The 17,600-nt window shown below is 36.9% G+C and overlaps 1 protein-coding gene across 1 annotated transcript in view; it reads left to right on the top strand.

Annotated features, from left to right (window-relative positions):
• PLA2G4E (phospholipase A2 group IVE) overlaps positions 1-17,600 on the top strand; it is a 69,606-nt gene that overhangs the window by 23,077 nt on the left and 28,929 nt on the right. Inside the window, exons 4-11 of the mRNA XM_031952147.1 lie at positions 6,499-6,630; positions 8,251-8,291; positions 9,857-9,899; positions 10,915-10,978; positions 13,793-13,959; positions 14,115-14,207; positions 14,744-14,781; positions 15,999-16,134. Coding sequence (XP_031808007.1) covers positions 6,499-6,630; positions 8,251-8,291; positions 9,857-9,899; positions 10,915-10,978; positions 13,793-13,959; positions 14,115-14,207; positions 14,744-14,781; positions 15,999-16,134 — 714 coding nt within the window. The remainder of the gene's footprint in view (positions 1-6,498; positions 6,631-8,250; positions 8,292-9,856; positions 9,900-10,914; positions 10,979-13,792; positions 13,960-14,114; positions 14,208-14,743; positions 14,782-15,998; positions 16,135-17,600) is intronic.

Below are 17,600 nucleotides of genomic sequence, written 5' to 3'. Positions count from 1 at the left end.
AATTAAAAGTCAAAATACAAATTAAAAAAAAAAATCACATAAGGAATTAACAATATTGGAAATAACAAAACATTCCATTAACAAGTAAAAATGGAAGCTTAAAAAAATACCCAGGTAAACCAATACTTTGATTTGTAAAAAGAGAGAAGAAAAACAGATCCCCAGAATAAAAAATGAAAAAGGTAAATTTACAACAAATGAAAAAATAAAGAAAATTATTAGAAACTATTTTGCCCAATTACATGCCAAAAACTTGATAATTTAAATGAAATGGCTAAATATTTATAAAAACTTAAGTGCTCAAATTGATAAAAATAATAAATATTTTAAGTAAGCTAATAAATGAATAATGTTTTAATTTCTAATATAGTAAATATTGATAGATATAAGCCATCTAAGCAATATCAGAAAAAGAAATTGAACAAGTCATAAATGAGTTCCTAGAAGTGAGCATCCAGGATTAAATGGATTTACATGTGAATTTTATCAAGTACTTAAAAAAAAAATAGTCCCAATATTACACAAATTGTTTGGGGAAATAGCAAATAAAAAGGATACACTATATTTTTTTCTATAACATAAATATAGCTTTGATATCAAATTGAGTGAGAGTCAAAGCAGAAAAAGAAAACTGTAGACTAAATGTATTCCAAGGATCTCTGAAAGTCTCTAAGAATGTTTTATGGAGTCTGTGACATCAAAGCTATTCTCAGAATGAAGCTATTTGCCTGTTAGAAAATTTGCCTTTTTTCAACTACATATCTGTGTAAGGCCAGATTTTCTTTGTGTAATTCAGCCAAAACAATACGTTCTTGCAACAGATTATATGCAATAGCAGATATAAAAATCTATCTTTAATTAAGCCAGACATTGAAGAGATTGTCAAAAAATATATAATCCAATGCCACTCTTCTCACTAAATTTTGTTTTGTTTTGGAAAATATAGTTTTTTCTATCTAAAAGTATATTATTTGCACTAATCTAACAATTTTTATTGTTATTCACAAATAAACAAGAGGTAAAAAGAATCACAGAATGTTAAATGGACAATTTTGATTGCATAAGATTAAAAAGATTATGTTCTAAGAGGGTTAATTGGAAAGGAAACAGAAAACTGAGGGGGCGGGGGGAGGCGGATATCTTTGCAGCAAGTTTGTCTACTCAGGCTTTCATTTCTAAGAAACAAAAGGAACTAATTCAAATTGATAAGAATAAGAGCTATTCTCCAAATGATATGAACAGGAAGTTTTCTAAGGAAGAAATCTAAGTTATCAATAGTCATGTAAAAAATTTCTCCAAGTCATTAATAATTAGAGAAATGCAAATTAAAGCAATTCTGAGGTTTCACCTTACATTCATTAGATCAACAAAGTTGACAAAAAAAGGAAAATGATAAATGTTAAAGTTGCTATAGAAAGATAGGTACTTTAAAGCACCTTTTGGTGGAGTTGTGAATTGTTCCAGGAATTTGAAAGCAGTTTGAAAGTATGTTCTCCAAATTTACAAAACTAAGCATGCCTTTGATCCACTGATACCCCTATAGGTCCTGTATTCCAAAGAGATCAAAGAAAAAAGAAAGGAACCTCTCTGTACAGAAACATTTATAGCAACTCTTTTGTGGGACCAAAGAAAGAACTGCAAAGGAGAGGATCTCCATTGACTATATAGAATGACTAAATAAATTAAAGTATATGAATGTGATAAAATACTATTGAGAGAGAAGCCTGAGAAAACTCACGTAAACTGATGAAATGAATAGAACCAAGAGAACAATTTATATAATATAGCAACACTACACAGATAATTTTGAAAGACTTAAAAACTCTGGTCAAAGCAGTGGCCAACCACAATTCCAGAAAATTCATGAAGCATGCTACCAATCTCCTGAGAAAGAAGTGAGGGACTCAGTGAAGACTGAGACATTTATTTTTTGGATCAGGTCAATTCAGGAATTTGTTCTGACTGCATATTTGTTACATGGGAATTTCAAGGTTTTGTTTTGTTTTGTTTTGTTTTTTCCATTGGGGGAGAGAAAGGGGAGATAAGAAAAATAGATTTTTGTTAAGTGAGGAATTTAGTTCAATTTTTAAAAGATTCACTAAAAATCAACTAATGGGGAAGCTGATGAAGTGATCACATATCCTTGGGTTCATTTAGACTCATGATGACCAGAGGGTGGCCCAGGTCCCTGGGTATTCCTTTGAAATGGGACTTAGGGTGATATCATAAGCAAATTAGGGGAGCATGGAAAAAAAATTACCTATCAGATCTATGGAGAGGGGAGTTTTTTCTAGTAAATGTCTTTATTTTTAATACACATTTATGAATCACATTGGGAGAGAAAAATCAGAGTAAAAGGGAAAAACTATGAGAGAAATAAAAAAAAAACAAAAAATAATTGAACATAGCATATATTGATTTGCATTTAGTCCCCTTAATTCTTTTTCTGGATGCAGATGACATTTTATATCCAAAGTCTATTGGGATTGCTTTGGATCACTGAATCACTGAGAAGAACCAAGCCTTTTATAGCTGATCATTGCACCTTCTTGATGTTATTGTGTACAATGTATTACTGGTTCTGCTTGTTTCATTCAGCATCAGTTCATGTAAATCTTTGATAGGGGGAGTTTATGCCTAAACAGAGATAAAGAAGTTCATAGAAGATACAATGGATAATATTGATTACACAAAATTAAAATTTTTGCAGAAACAAAATTAATGTAGTCAAAATTAGAAGAAAAGCAGGAAACAGGAGAAATTTAAAACAAATTTCTCTGATGATGATTTCTTTTCTCAAATATATAGGGAACTAAGTCAAATTTATATGAAAAAAAGCTATTGCCCAAACTGACAAACCGTCAAAGGATATGAACAGGCAGTTTTCAGGGGGGAAAAATCAAAGCTATCAATCACATGAAAAAAAAACTGCTTTAAATCACTAAGAATTTGAGAAATGCAAATTAAAACAGCTTTGTAGTACCACTTCAGAATCATCAGATTGGCTAAGATATCAGAAAAGGAAAATGACAAATGATGAAGGATGTGTGGGACAATAGCATAGTAATGTGCTATTGATGGAACTATGAACTGATCTAACTATTCTGGAGAACTGTTTGAAATTAAGCCCAAATGGCTATAAAGTCATGTCATCCTTTGGCAGCAGTCACTACTAGATCTCTAACCTAAAGAAAGCAAAGACAAAGGAAAAGAACCCATAAATATAAAAATACTTATAGCAGCTCTTTTTTGCAATGATAAAGAATTAGAAACTGAGAAGATGCCTATGAATTGGAAAATGACTGAACAAGTTATGATATATTAATATGATGGAATACTATTGCCCTGCAAAAGAAAATGTTAAAGGAGATGGTTTCATAAAAACCCAGGAAGATGTATATGAATTAATGCAAAATGAAGTGAGCAAAAACAGAAGAAAAATGATATCCATCTTCAGATAGAGAACTGATGGACTCTGTGCAGATGAAAGCAAATATTTTTCTCATCAATTTTTTTTTGCTTTTGGGGGAGAGAGGACCATGACTAATATGGAAATATGTTTTGTATGACTTCATTTTGTGATGGATGAAAGTTGAAATAATTGAGGAAACAAAAATTCAAGCTTCTGAGCATATCAATGTATTAACCAATATATACCAGTTACATTACAAATCAGGACCAGGATTCCTCCTCAGTTTGGTAACAGATCCTAAATACAAGGGGAGAGAAATTTTTATGCATAAAAGAAAACGATAGGATATACAACAGAATATAAGAATAGGTAATCTGATTTCTAATTGGAGAAAAGATTAGGGGCTTTCCAAATCAGGAGGAAGAGAGTAAATGTGCAATTCCCCTAAAATCAGAAAAAAAGAGGTGTCTCTCTGTATTTACTCCACTCCAAGTGTTTGTATTCAATCAAAAGGATTGAGAAACAATAACGGATTGATCAGTATAGGGACAGTTTTCAGATTAGACATATGGGTTTCTTGAGATGGGTAATTGTGAGAAAACTACTTGCATCAGTCTTTGAAACTGACTGGGTTTCTGTTCAGCATAACTTAGGTTCTTTCTAAAAAGCATCTAAGAAATAGGCAGAAGTAATCCATCTTCCCAATCATTCAAAGTTAGGCTCAAAGAATGCAATAAAGTTTTCTTATAATTTCCATAACTGAATAAATTTTTCTTGACAAGACAGAAATTTGGCTAAACCCATAATTGGACAGAATAGGAACTGAGTTAGATCCAGAATTGAGTCACAAGATGGAAACAATATGTTTTGCTAAATTCCCACAATTCATATAATAGATATAATATTTCCTGCCTGCTCATTGAATTGGAGAGATATAGAGGAAGGTAGAGAATTTGGAACTTATAATAAAAATAAGATAAAAATAAAAAGAAATAGGACAAATTTTAGATAAAGAGCTACTTAAAACGGGTGTTCATCTTAAAACATTGTACACAGTGATCTCATCAATACAGTGCTAAGGGGTTGTAAGATAAGAGTTTCAAGACTCAACAAATTTTGTTGGGGGCAAAATTTCCTAGAATCTCAGTCTCTCTCTTGCTTGCTCTTGCTATCTCTCTCTCAGCATCAAAGCCAGTTTTTCCTACTCTGGGCCTCCTTATGAAGGAAGGGTTTGTGCCTAGATTATAAGGCAACAAAACCTGTTACATTCCTTCCCTAGGTGGCCATCTTCACTGACTATCCTGCCCATCCTCATCCTCCCACAGCCCACTATCCATCAGAGGAAGAGATCCTTTAATAAAATGGGACAGGCTTAGGGTGACATAAGCAAATATTTTTGGAGCTCTGGAGACTGTGTTCCCAGCCCCACCTCCTCCCAAAGTTCTGACAATGCCAACTTCCAAGGTGGAAGTAGCCTCTGAGTGGGAAGTCCAAAAGCTGATGAGTAACCAGGCCTGGAGGAACTGATAAGAAGAGGGAAGAAGTATTTTCCTTTTTAATACTTTAGCTCCTCCCTATCTCTGGAGGGACTTCTGTGTCAACCACCCCACACCCACACTCATTCTCACCCACAAATCCCTGTGTTCTTTTCTAGCAGTTGTGTGATACAATAGAAAATTTTGGCTCTCAGCAGCAGCAACAACAGCTCCCTGCAGCCTCGGTGGTCACCAGCAAGGGAAGATCCTAGGCTTTGTATAGTTTCTTGTGTTTGAAAGATCCTGACCACCATGTTGGGGATGGAATGGAACCCAAAATTTCGTGGACTGCTCTATGCCCTTTGACTATATCCCCTTCAACTAGAGCTAAGATTCAAATGAGGATGGCAGATATTTGGATTAGATGCAGACAAGATCACATGCTGGGTACATGCCCTTATGTAGCACATATAATCATTCCTCCCAAAAAAGTGACTTCAACTTTTTTTCATTGCTTGATTATAAAATACTGATATGTAAGCGAGGTCACTTAGAACATGATCAAATGTCGTCAGATTAAAATACCTTACAAAATGTATACTTTTTTTCTTGTAATAAACCGGCATAACCTTTATTTATTTATTTTTTGCAAGGCAATTGGTGTTAAGTGACTTACCCAGGGTCACACAGCTAGTAAGTGTCATGCGTCTAAGGCTGAATTTGAACTCAGCTCCTCCTGACTTCAGTGCCAATTCTCTATCCACTGCACTATCTAGCTTCCCCCTTGTGAAAGAAAGAAAGGAAGGAAGGAAGGAAGGAAGGAAGGAAGGAAGGAAGGAAGGAAGGAAGGAAGGAAGGAAAAAAGGAAGGAAGAAAAAAAGAAAGAAAGAAAGAGAGAGAAAGAAAGAAAGACAGAGAGAGAAAGAAAGAAAGAAAGAAAGAAAGAAGAAAATGACAAAAGAAAATCTTGGCTCTGCCACTTCTAGTGTGTCCTTGGATATGTCAGTCAACTATTCTAGACCTCAGTTTCTTCATTTGTAAAATCATAGGATCACAGATTTGGAACTGGAAGAGACCTTAGAAATCTTCCAGTTCAAATTTCCAGTTCTATTTCACCTCCTCATTTTACAGATGAGGAAACTGAGACCCAGAGAAATTGAGTCACTTGCCCAAGTCTCACAGGGAATTCCAAAGCCAGGAAATGAATTCAGTTTCTCTGACTCAAAAATCTCTTAAATATAGATCTAAAAGGAACCTGAGGAGCTTATATAGTTCAACCCTCTCATTTTACAGAGGAGGGAACTGAAGCCCAATGATTTTTCTTTTCAAGTATTCTCAGGTATGTAGTAGAATAGCATTCCAGATCCAGGTGTTCTAGTTCCACACTCTTCACTCTTTCCACCGTACCATACCATCTTTCATATTTTTTCCACTGTCCCCTCCTATGTATAGGGGTTAGATTCTATAGTCTTTAAAGAGTCTCCCAACTCTATTCTTCCTGGAACCAATCTCGGGTCAAATTCATTTTCTCTTCCAAAAATTGAGGCAATAAAGTTCTGGGAATTGGAAGTTTTCCTTTCTTATTATTCCTCCTCTTTTCTCTCTCCCCAGAATGTGCTTGAACTAAGTGTTTGTGATGAAGACTCACTTACTCCAGATGATCATCTCTTGACTGTCCTCTATGACCTCAGCAAACTCTGTTGCCGAAAACGGACCCATGTGAAATTTCCATTAAACCCTGAGGTGGGTAAATACCTTGGTACATTGTGGGTCCTTCATAGGAGCATTGATACAGTGTTGGAAGGGAATTCAAAGGTCATCTGGACCATCTCTTTCACTTTTACAGCTGAGGAAACTGAGGGCCAGAGAGGCTAAATGACTTGCCTAAATTTACCTAGGTAGTGCCTTCTACTTTAAAAGGTGAGACACTTATCCTACTTTGAACCAAATCAGCAGGAACCTCAGGTAGACTAGGCAGATACAATACCGCTAAATCAAAGTCATGACTTGCACAATATGCCTAATTAACAGAGATCTAGTTAATCTCCATTCCCTTGGGTTATCGTTTTGGTTTTTGAAATTGGGTCCCCTATCTTGTCCAGCATAGATGTACAGCAGTCATTCATGACCTCCGTGCCAGTACTAATTGGTATAGAAGCTTTGATGCTAATAGGGGAAGACCAAAAAATGAAGGGATGCTGAAAGGAAATGAGGAGGAAGGAAGGTACCCACATGAACCAATCACTGTGGTGGAGGCTAAGCAAACCCAAATGAACTTGAAGTAAAGTAAAATAAGTAATTAAGAAAAATAAGAAAGAAAATATGGTTTGCAACTTCTCATAATAAAAATTCCATGAAGGGACTGACCAATCATTGAGTTAGCCTCTAGATGGAATCCATGGTCAAGCGGTCTGACCAAGGTAAAGTAGAGCAGGTCAATCACTTCCCTAATCCTTGAGGCTAGGCTTTTCTTAATGCAACATAAGATCTCATTAGTATTTTTTCAGTTGCCATTGTGCACAGTTAACTCATATTAAGTTCTAAATATATCAAACTACTGTCTAGTCTTTCCCCAACCATCTTGTACTTATGAAGGTATTTTTTTTTTATCCAACTGTGTTTTAGATCCTCATCCCAAGAATCTTCATTTTGGTGTAGATGAAGAAATTTTCTTAGAAAGGTGAACTCTTACTCAAGTTCATGAGCTTTATGGCCAGATGTCAGATTTAAATGCTGGTAGACCTGCTAGAGTCTATGACTAGTATAGAGCAGTAATTGGTGGGGACATCACAGATAAAGATAAGCCTTAAGAGTATGTGTAAGAAAAAGAAGACTTAAAATCACTTGATTTAGAGTTAAAATGGATGACCATGGACAAGGAACTTCTCTAGGTTTCTGAAAGGGAGAGGCCAGAGAAGATGCTTCCTTAATGTTTCTTCCACCTCTAAATCTACATGACCTCTGTGACCTCTCCACGGTTTAATTTTCTCATTAGTAAAATAAGAACATTAGACCAGATAATTTCTAAAGTCCCTTCCAGCTTTAAATCTATGAGTTGTCTTCCTCTGATAACTTCGACAAAGAACTTTATCTTTCTGAGATAGTTTTTTCATCCATAAAATGAAAAGGTTGGATTAGATAGTTTCTAAGAGCTGCTCCAGCTTTAGGTCTTACAGTAACCATAATCAGTGCTCTGTACTTCACAGACATCAATAACAACCCTTGTAAAGAGGGTAGAAGCACTTGGGTATCTTAAAAGCCAATAGAATCTGTATTTGCAAGCGGTTCTATCGGACAGGGAAATATCAGCTGAACAGGGTCATAACTCAGAGGTAATTTCTTTTTTTCTTTTTCTCCTGGTAGGGCATGGAAGAACTGGAAGTGGAATTTTTGCTGGAGGAGAGGCAAGTGAGCTCCCATATCATTCCAGAATGTTTGCTTCCCAAATCTGGGCATCTATTAGTTTATGTATAAGTACCAAAACACTGTCTTGAATATACAAAGTATGTTTAATAGATATGTTGAATAAACAAATAAAGGTCTAGCAGCATTTTAGGAATGACCCCTATCCCCTTCCTCACTACTTTATATAGCCAAGATGGGAATTATCATATCTCTGTTTAGTTACTATTAGCTCATTTGCTTATAATTTTTTTTTTTTTGCTGAGGCAATTGGGGTTAAGTGACTTGCCCAGGGTCACACAGCTAACAAGTATTAAGTGTCTGAGGTCAAATTTGAACTCAGGTCCTATTTTCAGAGCAGACACTGCACCATCTAGCTACCCCCTCCTTAGAAAATCTTATCCTAAATTCTAGGGCAATCAAGGTAATAATATTTCCTAATAAATTAAGATAAATACACAATCTCTCTTAGGAATCAAGTATCTCTGAGCTCCCACCACCAGCTTATTAAATAAACTAATGTCCTCTTTTCCCATAGGTTTTTACTCATTTCTCTCTCAATATCACATTTTCTTGTTTCATAAACTTAAATAAATATGCATTGGATAGGACACCAGGTCTGGAATTAGGAAGACTTAAGTGGCCTCAGACACTTAGTAGCTGTGTGACACTGGGCTAGTCACTTAATCTGTGTTTGCCTCAGTTTCTTCAACTGTAGAATGAGAGTAATAATGGTACGGTCTTTCCAGAGTTGTTGTCAGGATTAAGTGAGATTATTGTAAAGTGCTTAGCACATAGTAAGCACTATATAAATATTAGCTCTTATTATTATATCAGTATCATAAATTATATAGTTAATTTATGTAAGTAACATTTAATCTATATAAATATGACATATAATGTCAATGTTATACATATATAATGTTAATTGATTAATACTATGACAAACAATATAAAGATATATTTAAATATTTCAACAATATATTACAACGAGAAAGATTATAGTCAGTCACCTCTAGTTATCAACTCCTGACTTTTCAACTCTCACTGTTCACCTCTCTCTGGATAATAAATTTTCTCAAGAATTTTCTTTAGGATACCTTCTCTATAGCATAAGAGTTTAACTCTTTTCTCTCAGAAAATGTCAGTAGTCTTTCTCCTTGATCATTAATTTCATAAGTTTCTCAAGAAATATTCTTGAGAATATCTCTCCTACCATGACAGATAAACTCTCCAGAATAATAGTTAAATTGCTATCCTCCCAAGATTCTCTTCCCTTAGAAAGACACTGTGAGAATATCCTTAGTCTCAGTGGAAGGGACTATGAAGTTGAGTTTACAAATAAATTAATCATTGAATCAGTGTGCTGATGATAGTCCTTAGGCTGACACACCAGAAAGCTGGTGCTGGGTGTGGGGAAGGGACTATAGCCCCTTTAGAAATCATATCCAAGAAGATCTGGGCTCTCAGGATCCATTCAGAAGATCCACTGGCCAGAAGAGTCTGAGGAAGAGGGTGCTTCTTCAAGGAACAATAGCTAACTGGGGGATTTAATCTTGTTTTTCAGTCCTACTCCACCTGAAAGACTCCTCACCAATGGCGTGCTAGTGGTAACTATTCCTCCCTGAGCAATTCTAGCTGGGCAAGTTATTGCAGCCCCCAAGGGGAATGGGGCTATAAGAGAGGAAACTGACCACAAGTTGAATTCTATTGACCTCACTGAAAAATTACACCCACTGCTGCCTCCAAAGTGGGATTTTTATGGGACAGGTTGAAAATGTGAAAAAATGAGGTAGATGGTTGGGGTGTTGGGGATGCATACTTGAAGGGAGATCCATGATACCCTTTGCTGGTTATTTCATTGGTATTTCAGACTTATCCCCTTTAGGGCCCTTCAGCTACCCCAAAGGAGTATAACCAAGCCCAGCCCTACTCTCATATACTTTCCCACAAAGGGAACATTCTTCCAAGGGATGTATTGCATACCAAGCCTGTTTGCTCCTTCCATCATAATAATAATCATAGAGACCTTTTGTTTCCCTAGTAATGACCTCTTTTTACCAATCCCTCACATATCACTGCTCAGATTCTCTTCTTGCCCAGATCTCCAAAAGCAGACAAAGATTTACAAGCCACAGCTGTTGGTTCAGGTGTTACAAGCAAACGTATTCAATAAACCAACATTCTAGGTAGGGCATCCCAAACAATCTAAACAGGCCCCGAGATCCTGTTGTAATTGAATCTTATCTGCTTCTGCCACCTTCTTATGAATCTCCTCCCCATCCACCTCCCTCCCCTAATTTTTATTTGTTTGCATAGGAGCTCAGATATAAATAGCTAATCATTTCCTCCCTAGCTGAGGAAAGGCTTGTTTTCCAGGTTCCTAGGCCTTGTTCTCTAGATCTGGATAAAATCATGACCTGTGGTTGTCCTGAACCATCTCCTACCTGTTGTGGCTCTGCATTTTCACCCTGCCTTAGTCTCTGTCACACACACACACACACACTTACAATTGCCCTGTCACTTAAATCCTTTTTCCTTCTGCCAAGGCCCTTTACTACGGCCAGAAGCAGTTGGGGATAGACTATGCCATAGAGATTGTGATAAGGATTTCCTTTGTTACAGTCTAGACAAGTTTCCTGCTTAGAAGTCTATGTGAAGCATAAAAAACAGAAGAAAAATAAAAAAAGTAAGAAACATTTTTTTTTTCTTTTGATGGGTAGACATGGGATGGAGTGGGGAACTTCAAGCATTAATCTATTTGAAAGGTCCAGTCAGTTCTAGCTTCCAGAGTTTCAGAAGCATTGTTAGAATTTGAAGAAGGTCGAGGAGAGAAGGAATGAGTACATGAACTGCATTCAGGATCCTCAGAATTGCCGTCATCCTAAGTAGATTTAAATTTACCCCATTGTCTCAAGGCAGTTCTAGAATGGACATTGTGCCCCAAGAGCTCACAGATTCCCTGAGAGATTCCCAGAGTTGAATCAGCAATAGCTAAAAGACTTGGGACCAAATTTCATTTTGGGGAAGTCCATAAGGTGGCACATTGCATATATTTTCAGACTTTTAAAAATACATCGATTACTTTTGCTTTTTCCACCCTCCATATGTCATGTTTAAAATATATATATGGTTATATGAGATGGTTCTTTAGGAGTTGAGAGGGAAGGATATTGAGAGAAATTTTGGTGATATAAAACAACAAAAGAAATCAATAAAAATGGAGCAGCTAGTTGGGGCAATGGATAGAGCATCAGCCCTGAAGTCATGAGGACTTTAGTTCAAATCTGACCTCAGAAACTTAACACTTACTAGTTGTGTGATGCTAGGTAAATAATTTAATCCCAATTGCCTAAGCAAAAAAAAAAAAAAAAAAAAAAAAAAGAACCCTAGGAAATCAGTAAAAATTTATAAACATTAATAAAAATATTAATTCTACTTCTACCACTTACTATCTATTAATTTCCTCATTTGAGGCGGTTACACAAAATGTTTTATAAGATCCTTGACAACTCTAAAATCCTATAACCCTGAAAAATTTCTCTTCTCAAATCTCTAGCCCTTGGCTTCCCTATTCTCCTTGCCAATTATGAGTCATTCACATTTGTAAGTAGAAACTCTTCTCTTCTTCTCTAGGTAATAGAGGCCATTGTCTGCATCATTACTTACCTATCCTTCTCCTTGTTTGTCCTTAATTCTCAAAGAGGACCTGACAACAGTAATGTGATTCCGTGACATGCAAATGATTGGATTTAAGTGCATAAGTGATTAAGACTAGGTAAGAAATGAGGCAGAGAATGACCTCTTTTACTAAGTCAAAAAAAAAAAAAAAGCATTGAGTGGACTTTGCCTCAGTCAAACTGAGACTTGTTGAAGACCTTAACTTAAAAAGGCCAAAGTTTCCCACTGCATCCAGGATCATCTCTAGTCGTCCTGATCTATATCTGACCACTGGTCCCAGATGGTTCTGGAGGACAAAGTGAGGCTGGTACCTCTGCACAGCCCTCCCTCACTTAAATCCAATTCACTTGCATGTGATGATTTCATAGTCCTTTTCAACAATTAAGGACAAACAGTGGCAGTGACAAAAACAACAACTTTTAATTTTCTTTTTAAAAGTTTATCTTGAGTAAAGGCAGAAATGCCGTGCTTATCAAATTTGAAAATGACACAAAGCTAGAAGAGATAGATTGATAACAGTTACAATGAGTGAGAGAGTTGGGATCCAAAAAGATCTTAATCAGCTGGCAGAGTTCAGCAAACTACAGGCCAGCGAGCCAAATTCAGCCCACTACAGAATTTGTTTCTATATGCCTGCAACCTCAGAATGGTTTTTATATTTTAAAATCCTAAATGTGAATACCATTCTTTGCTTGAAGATTATATAAAAACACATGAGGAGCTGGATTTGGCATGGGAGGCAGAATTTGTCAACTCTTGAGCTAAAAGCCTTATCTAAACCTAATAAGATGAAATACAACAGGGATAAATATAAAATCTTCCACTTGAGTTCAAAAAATCAATTCTACAAATATAAGAATGGGTAGGCATAGCGAGGCAATAAATGATCTGAAAAAGATCTAGGGATTTTGATCGACTCCAAGCATTACATGAGTCAGTGTGGTATATCAATCAAAAATGTCAATGAGATCTTAGACTGGATAAGGAAGTAATCATTTGGCCATATGTTGCTCTGGCCAGACCACATTTAGAATATTGTGTTCCATTCTGGGCAGCACAATTAAGGAAGAACACTAACAAATTACAGCATGTCCAGAGGAGAGAAGCCTATAATGATAAAAGGCACAGAATCCCTATCATGTATAAATTAACCGAAGGAACTGGGGAAGATTAGCATGATGAAAACTAAGAAAAAAAGAGGAGGAAGAAGGAAATGATAACTCTTAAGAATTTGAAGGACTGTTTATGAAAGAAGGATTAGACATGTTTTGTTTGGCCCCAGATGCCAGAATCAAGAACAGGGAGAAGTTATGAAGAGAAATATTTATCCTCCTGTCAGAAAAAATCTCCTAATAATTATTTGATCATAAATTTGGAGTTGGAGGGGACCTTAGCAGCTATCAAGTCTAATCACCTCATTTTACAGATGATGCTGCTGTGGCTAGAGAAACATCCGAGATGGGATTTAAACTTAGTTCTTGCTGATCTTAAGTACAGCTCTGAAGCTACTATACCACCATATGACCTTAGAGCTATCTGTAAGTAGAATAGGCTACCTAAGGTTAATGGTTTCCCCTCACCAGTGGTCTGCAAAAAAGAGGTTAGGTTGACAGATGAGAGATAGATAGAGAAATAAAGAGATTGATAGATAGATAGATAGATAGATGGATGGATATAGATATGAATGTGAATAGTATTACAAGGGTGACTACTTACTGAATAAGTTGTAGCAGAGATTCTTTTTCAGGTTCAGGTTGGAGTATATAGCCATAAGGTCACTTTCAAGCCTCAAATTCTATGACCTTCTGCATTCTGTTCGTAGGAAAACAACTAACTGTGACAGTGAACGAATCCTATGAAAACACCCAGGCCATCTCACCCTGCTACAATTCCTGCAATCAATGCCCAGATCTTGCCTTCTTCCATTACACCAAATACTTCCAGCCTCAAATGCATGTGGAGGTGCCCAGGAATCGATGGATCTGTAAGGTAGGAAGCATGGGTATTTATAACCATTTGTTAAAAGTGGAAGAATCAGGCTCTAACTGGTGCCAGACATAGTTCCATTGGGAAATGGGGGAGAATGAGTCCCTAACCCGTAGGAGTTTTAAAGAAACTCCCTTTTAAAGGAATTTCTCTCTTAGCATTCCTGCTGCTGTGGTGCCTATAAAAGAAATCGCTCTGTCTGCGTGTCCCTGGACTGTCTCCCAGATGAACAGGAGTTGACAGTACCTATGGTGAGTACGAGGAATTGAAAGAGTTTTCTGGGCTCCCTAGACAGGTTCCCTTGCATCAGAGATTGGTGACAAGAGGCGAGGTGGAGATGGAGTAAAGGAATTAGTGCTTATCTAATGGCTAGATTGTGAGGGAATTAATATGAGAGGCAGAGATATGGACAACTTTGTTTCAAGGATGTAATGAGCATTTATCTAATAGAAAAATATAGTAATTATTTATGTGAGAGTCAAGATGGTGTCTAAGGAGTTCTTTGGTGCTATATGGGGATTACATATGGTGGGGAAAGAGGTACTGAATGGCTGGGTAGGAAAAGAGTAAGAAAACCATGCACAAAGGACAGAATGTAAGGAAAGTTGAGTGTGAAGTATGTGTGTATGTGTGTGTGGGGGTAATGATTTGAACTCATGGGGATGGTGAACAGAATTAGGGGAGGAATCAATGAACACTGATGAGTGAGTGTGTAAGTCTTTAGTGTAGGCTTTTTTGCTCTAAAATATCACAACACTCACAAAACTCTCCCTTTCTTGGTTCTCAGAGTGAAAACTGTGATTTACACATGACGGCCAAAGATTGGTAAAGTATCTTGCACACCCTTAAAATTCTGTCTGTCTTCCCTTCTCAGTCTTCTGTTGACTCCACTGTTTCCCATACCCCAGAACTGTAATTTGTCTGTGTTTTCTTTCATAAATGGCTAATATGGAAATATATTTTGCATGACTGCACATGTACAATACATATCAAATTACTTGTTCTTTTAAAGGGTGGGGAGGGGAGGAAAGGAAAGAGATTGTTTGGAACTCAAAACTTTTAAAAAACAAGTATTTTAAAAGTTTTATACGTAACTGGGGAAAATTTTTAATAGTATTTTATTTTTCCAAACACATGCAAAGATAGTTTTCAACATTCATCTTTGCAAGACTTTGTGTTCCAAATTTTTCTTTCTCTTTCCCCTCCCCCTCTCCAAGATAACAAGCAATCAGATATAGGTTAAATATATACAACTCTTCTAAACACATCTCCATATTTGTCACACTCAATGAGAAAAATAAGTTCAAAAGGGAAAAAAACATGAGAAAAAAATTAAGTAAAAAACAACAACAATAAGGTGAAAATACTATGCTTTAATCCACATTCATTCTCCTTAGTTCTCTCTCTGGATGTGGATGGTACTTTCCATCACAAGTCTATTGGAATTGCCTTGACATCTCATTGTTAAAAGAGAAAATTCCATCAAAATTTATCATCACATAATCTTGTTATTGCTATGTACAGTGTTCTCTTGATTCTGCTCACTTCACTTAGCATCAATTCACGTCTTTCCTGCCTTTTCCAAATAATCCTGCTCATCATTTTTTACAGAACAATAATATTTCATTATATCAATATACCATAACTTATTCAGCCATTCCCCAACTGATGGGCAACCACACTCAACATAAAAAAAGAAAGTTTAAAGAAATATTCTGGAAGCTATGGTTTGCAGAATAGTTTAAAAAAAGGAGACCCTGGAATCAGGGAGACCAATAAAGAAGCTACCTATAGCAGTAGTTCAAGAGTCATCTGATCCACCTCCTCAAACCGAAAGGGGTTTCATCTAGCTCAAGGTCAGACAGGTAGTAAATTCCAAAGATAGGATTCAAATCTAGGTCTTTGGCTTTCAAATCCAGTGATTTCAAGGTCACAATTTCTTTTCCACCCAAGTTGAGGAATGGGAGAGCTGGCACCTCAAGCATGTGGAAATCATAGCTCTGATGCATTGTGAGTGACAAGTATGCTCTCTCTCACCACAGCTCTGATGAGCTGAACGTGAGGCTGGGTTACAGTCTATGCTCAGAGGAGATGGAGTTCCTGCAGAAGCGGAAGGTGGTTGTAGCAGAAGCCTTGAAACAGGTGTTGCAGCTGGAAGAGGATCTGCAAGATGATGAGGTCAGTTGACTTGGAACTAAGGAGATTAAAATATGCTCTGACTAAGTTCTCTCTTCTTTTCTTTTTTGTGAGGCAATCAGAGTTAAGGGACTTGCCCAGGTCAAGAGCTAATAAGTGTTAAATGTCTGAGTCTGGATTTGAACTCTCTTCCTGACTTTAAGATCAGCATTCTATCCACTGCACTACCTAGCTGCCCCAATAATAATAATAGTTAACACTTATCTTAATGATTTAGGATTTATTATGCATTTAATATATATTATCTTATTTGATTCTTACAGCAATCTTGTGAGATAAGTTCTATCATCTACACTTTATAAAAGAGGAAACTAAGGCAGCAATATACTAAGTGACTTGCCCAAACTCACACAGTTATTAAGTGTGAAGATAGAATTTGAACTCCTATTTTTCTGATTCCAAAATCAGCTCTCTATCTACTGTGGCCATTAGCTGCCAAATGATGTCTGTAACTGATAGATTAATTTATTGAAGAAGGCAGAAGCCGGGAGGGAGGCTCTCTGAAAGAGGTAGGATTTGGGAAGAATTTCCCTCCTTGCCTTCTCTATATTTAAGGAATATCTGGCATTTCAACATGCCATCCCAAGGACCCTTCTGTCTCATGCCTCAAAGCTGCAGATTCCACTCAATCACTCATCTCGTGTACCAAACATTGGCTCCAAATCACTTACGGACATTTCTGGAAAGCAAACCATCCTCAGAAATCAAAGAGCTGAAATGTAGAATATTCTCTTTAAGCTTCTCACTTTAAAAGCCCAGGTACCTATATGACCTTGGGCAAAGGATTGTACTCTTGTGGATATTTGTTTCGTTTTGTAGTGGTGGGTGCTTTGCGCTTTGATAATGGAATTGGGATAGATGCTGCCTCACATCCCTTTCAGCTCTCACATTCTGTGAGTCCATGAGCCAGAGCCCTTCATCTCCAAGGACTGGTATGAATGGCCCTTCTCCTGGACCCTTGTTTTGTCCAGGCCCTCTGGAGTTCAGACTAAGCCACTAACCTTATGTCACTTCTCCATATTCTAGTGGGTTCAAAGTTAGTTTGGGCAAACTGGCACCTGAAACCCAAGACCAGGTAGATATAGCTTAATAATTGCATAGCCCTGAGCAAGTCACTTAAGCTTGCTATGCCTCAGTTTCCTCCTCTGTAAAAATGAGAGAGATGGATTTGATGGCTTCTAAAGTACCTCCAGCTAAAGTACCTAAAATCCATGGTCCTATGCGAGAGACAAAGAGAGCTAGACAGAGAGACAGACAGAGATAGAGAGGGAGAGGGAGGTGAAAGACAGAGGGGGGAAGGAGGGAGAGAGGAAAGAGAGGGGAAGGAGAAAGAGAAAAAGGAGAGAATAGGAAAAGGGAGAAAGTTGGATAGATAGAGATAGGTGGATAGATAGCAAGATCTTTCTTTTGCTTTTTTGGCTAAATCTAATTGTTAGTTTCTCAGGTTT

The sequence above is a fragment of the Sarcophilus harrisii genome, chromosome 2 (genome assembly GCF_902635505.1).
Source record: "Sarcophilus harrisii chromosome 2, mSarHar1.11, whole genome shotgun sequence".
NCBI classification, from domain to species: Eukaryota; Metazoa; Chordata; class Mammalia; order Dasyuromorphia; family Dasyuridae; genus Sarcophilus; species Sarcophilus harrisii.
Note: the sequence above shows the minus strand (reverse complement) of the source record. Positions and strands in the feature narration are given on the sequence as shown.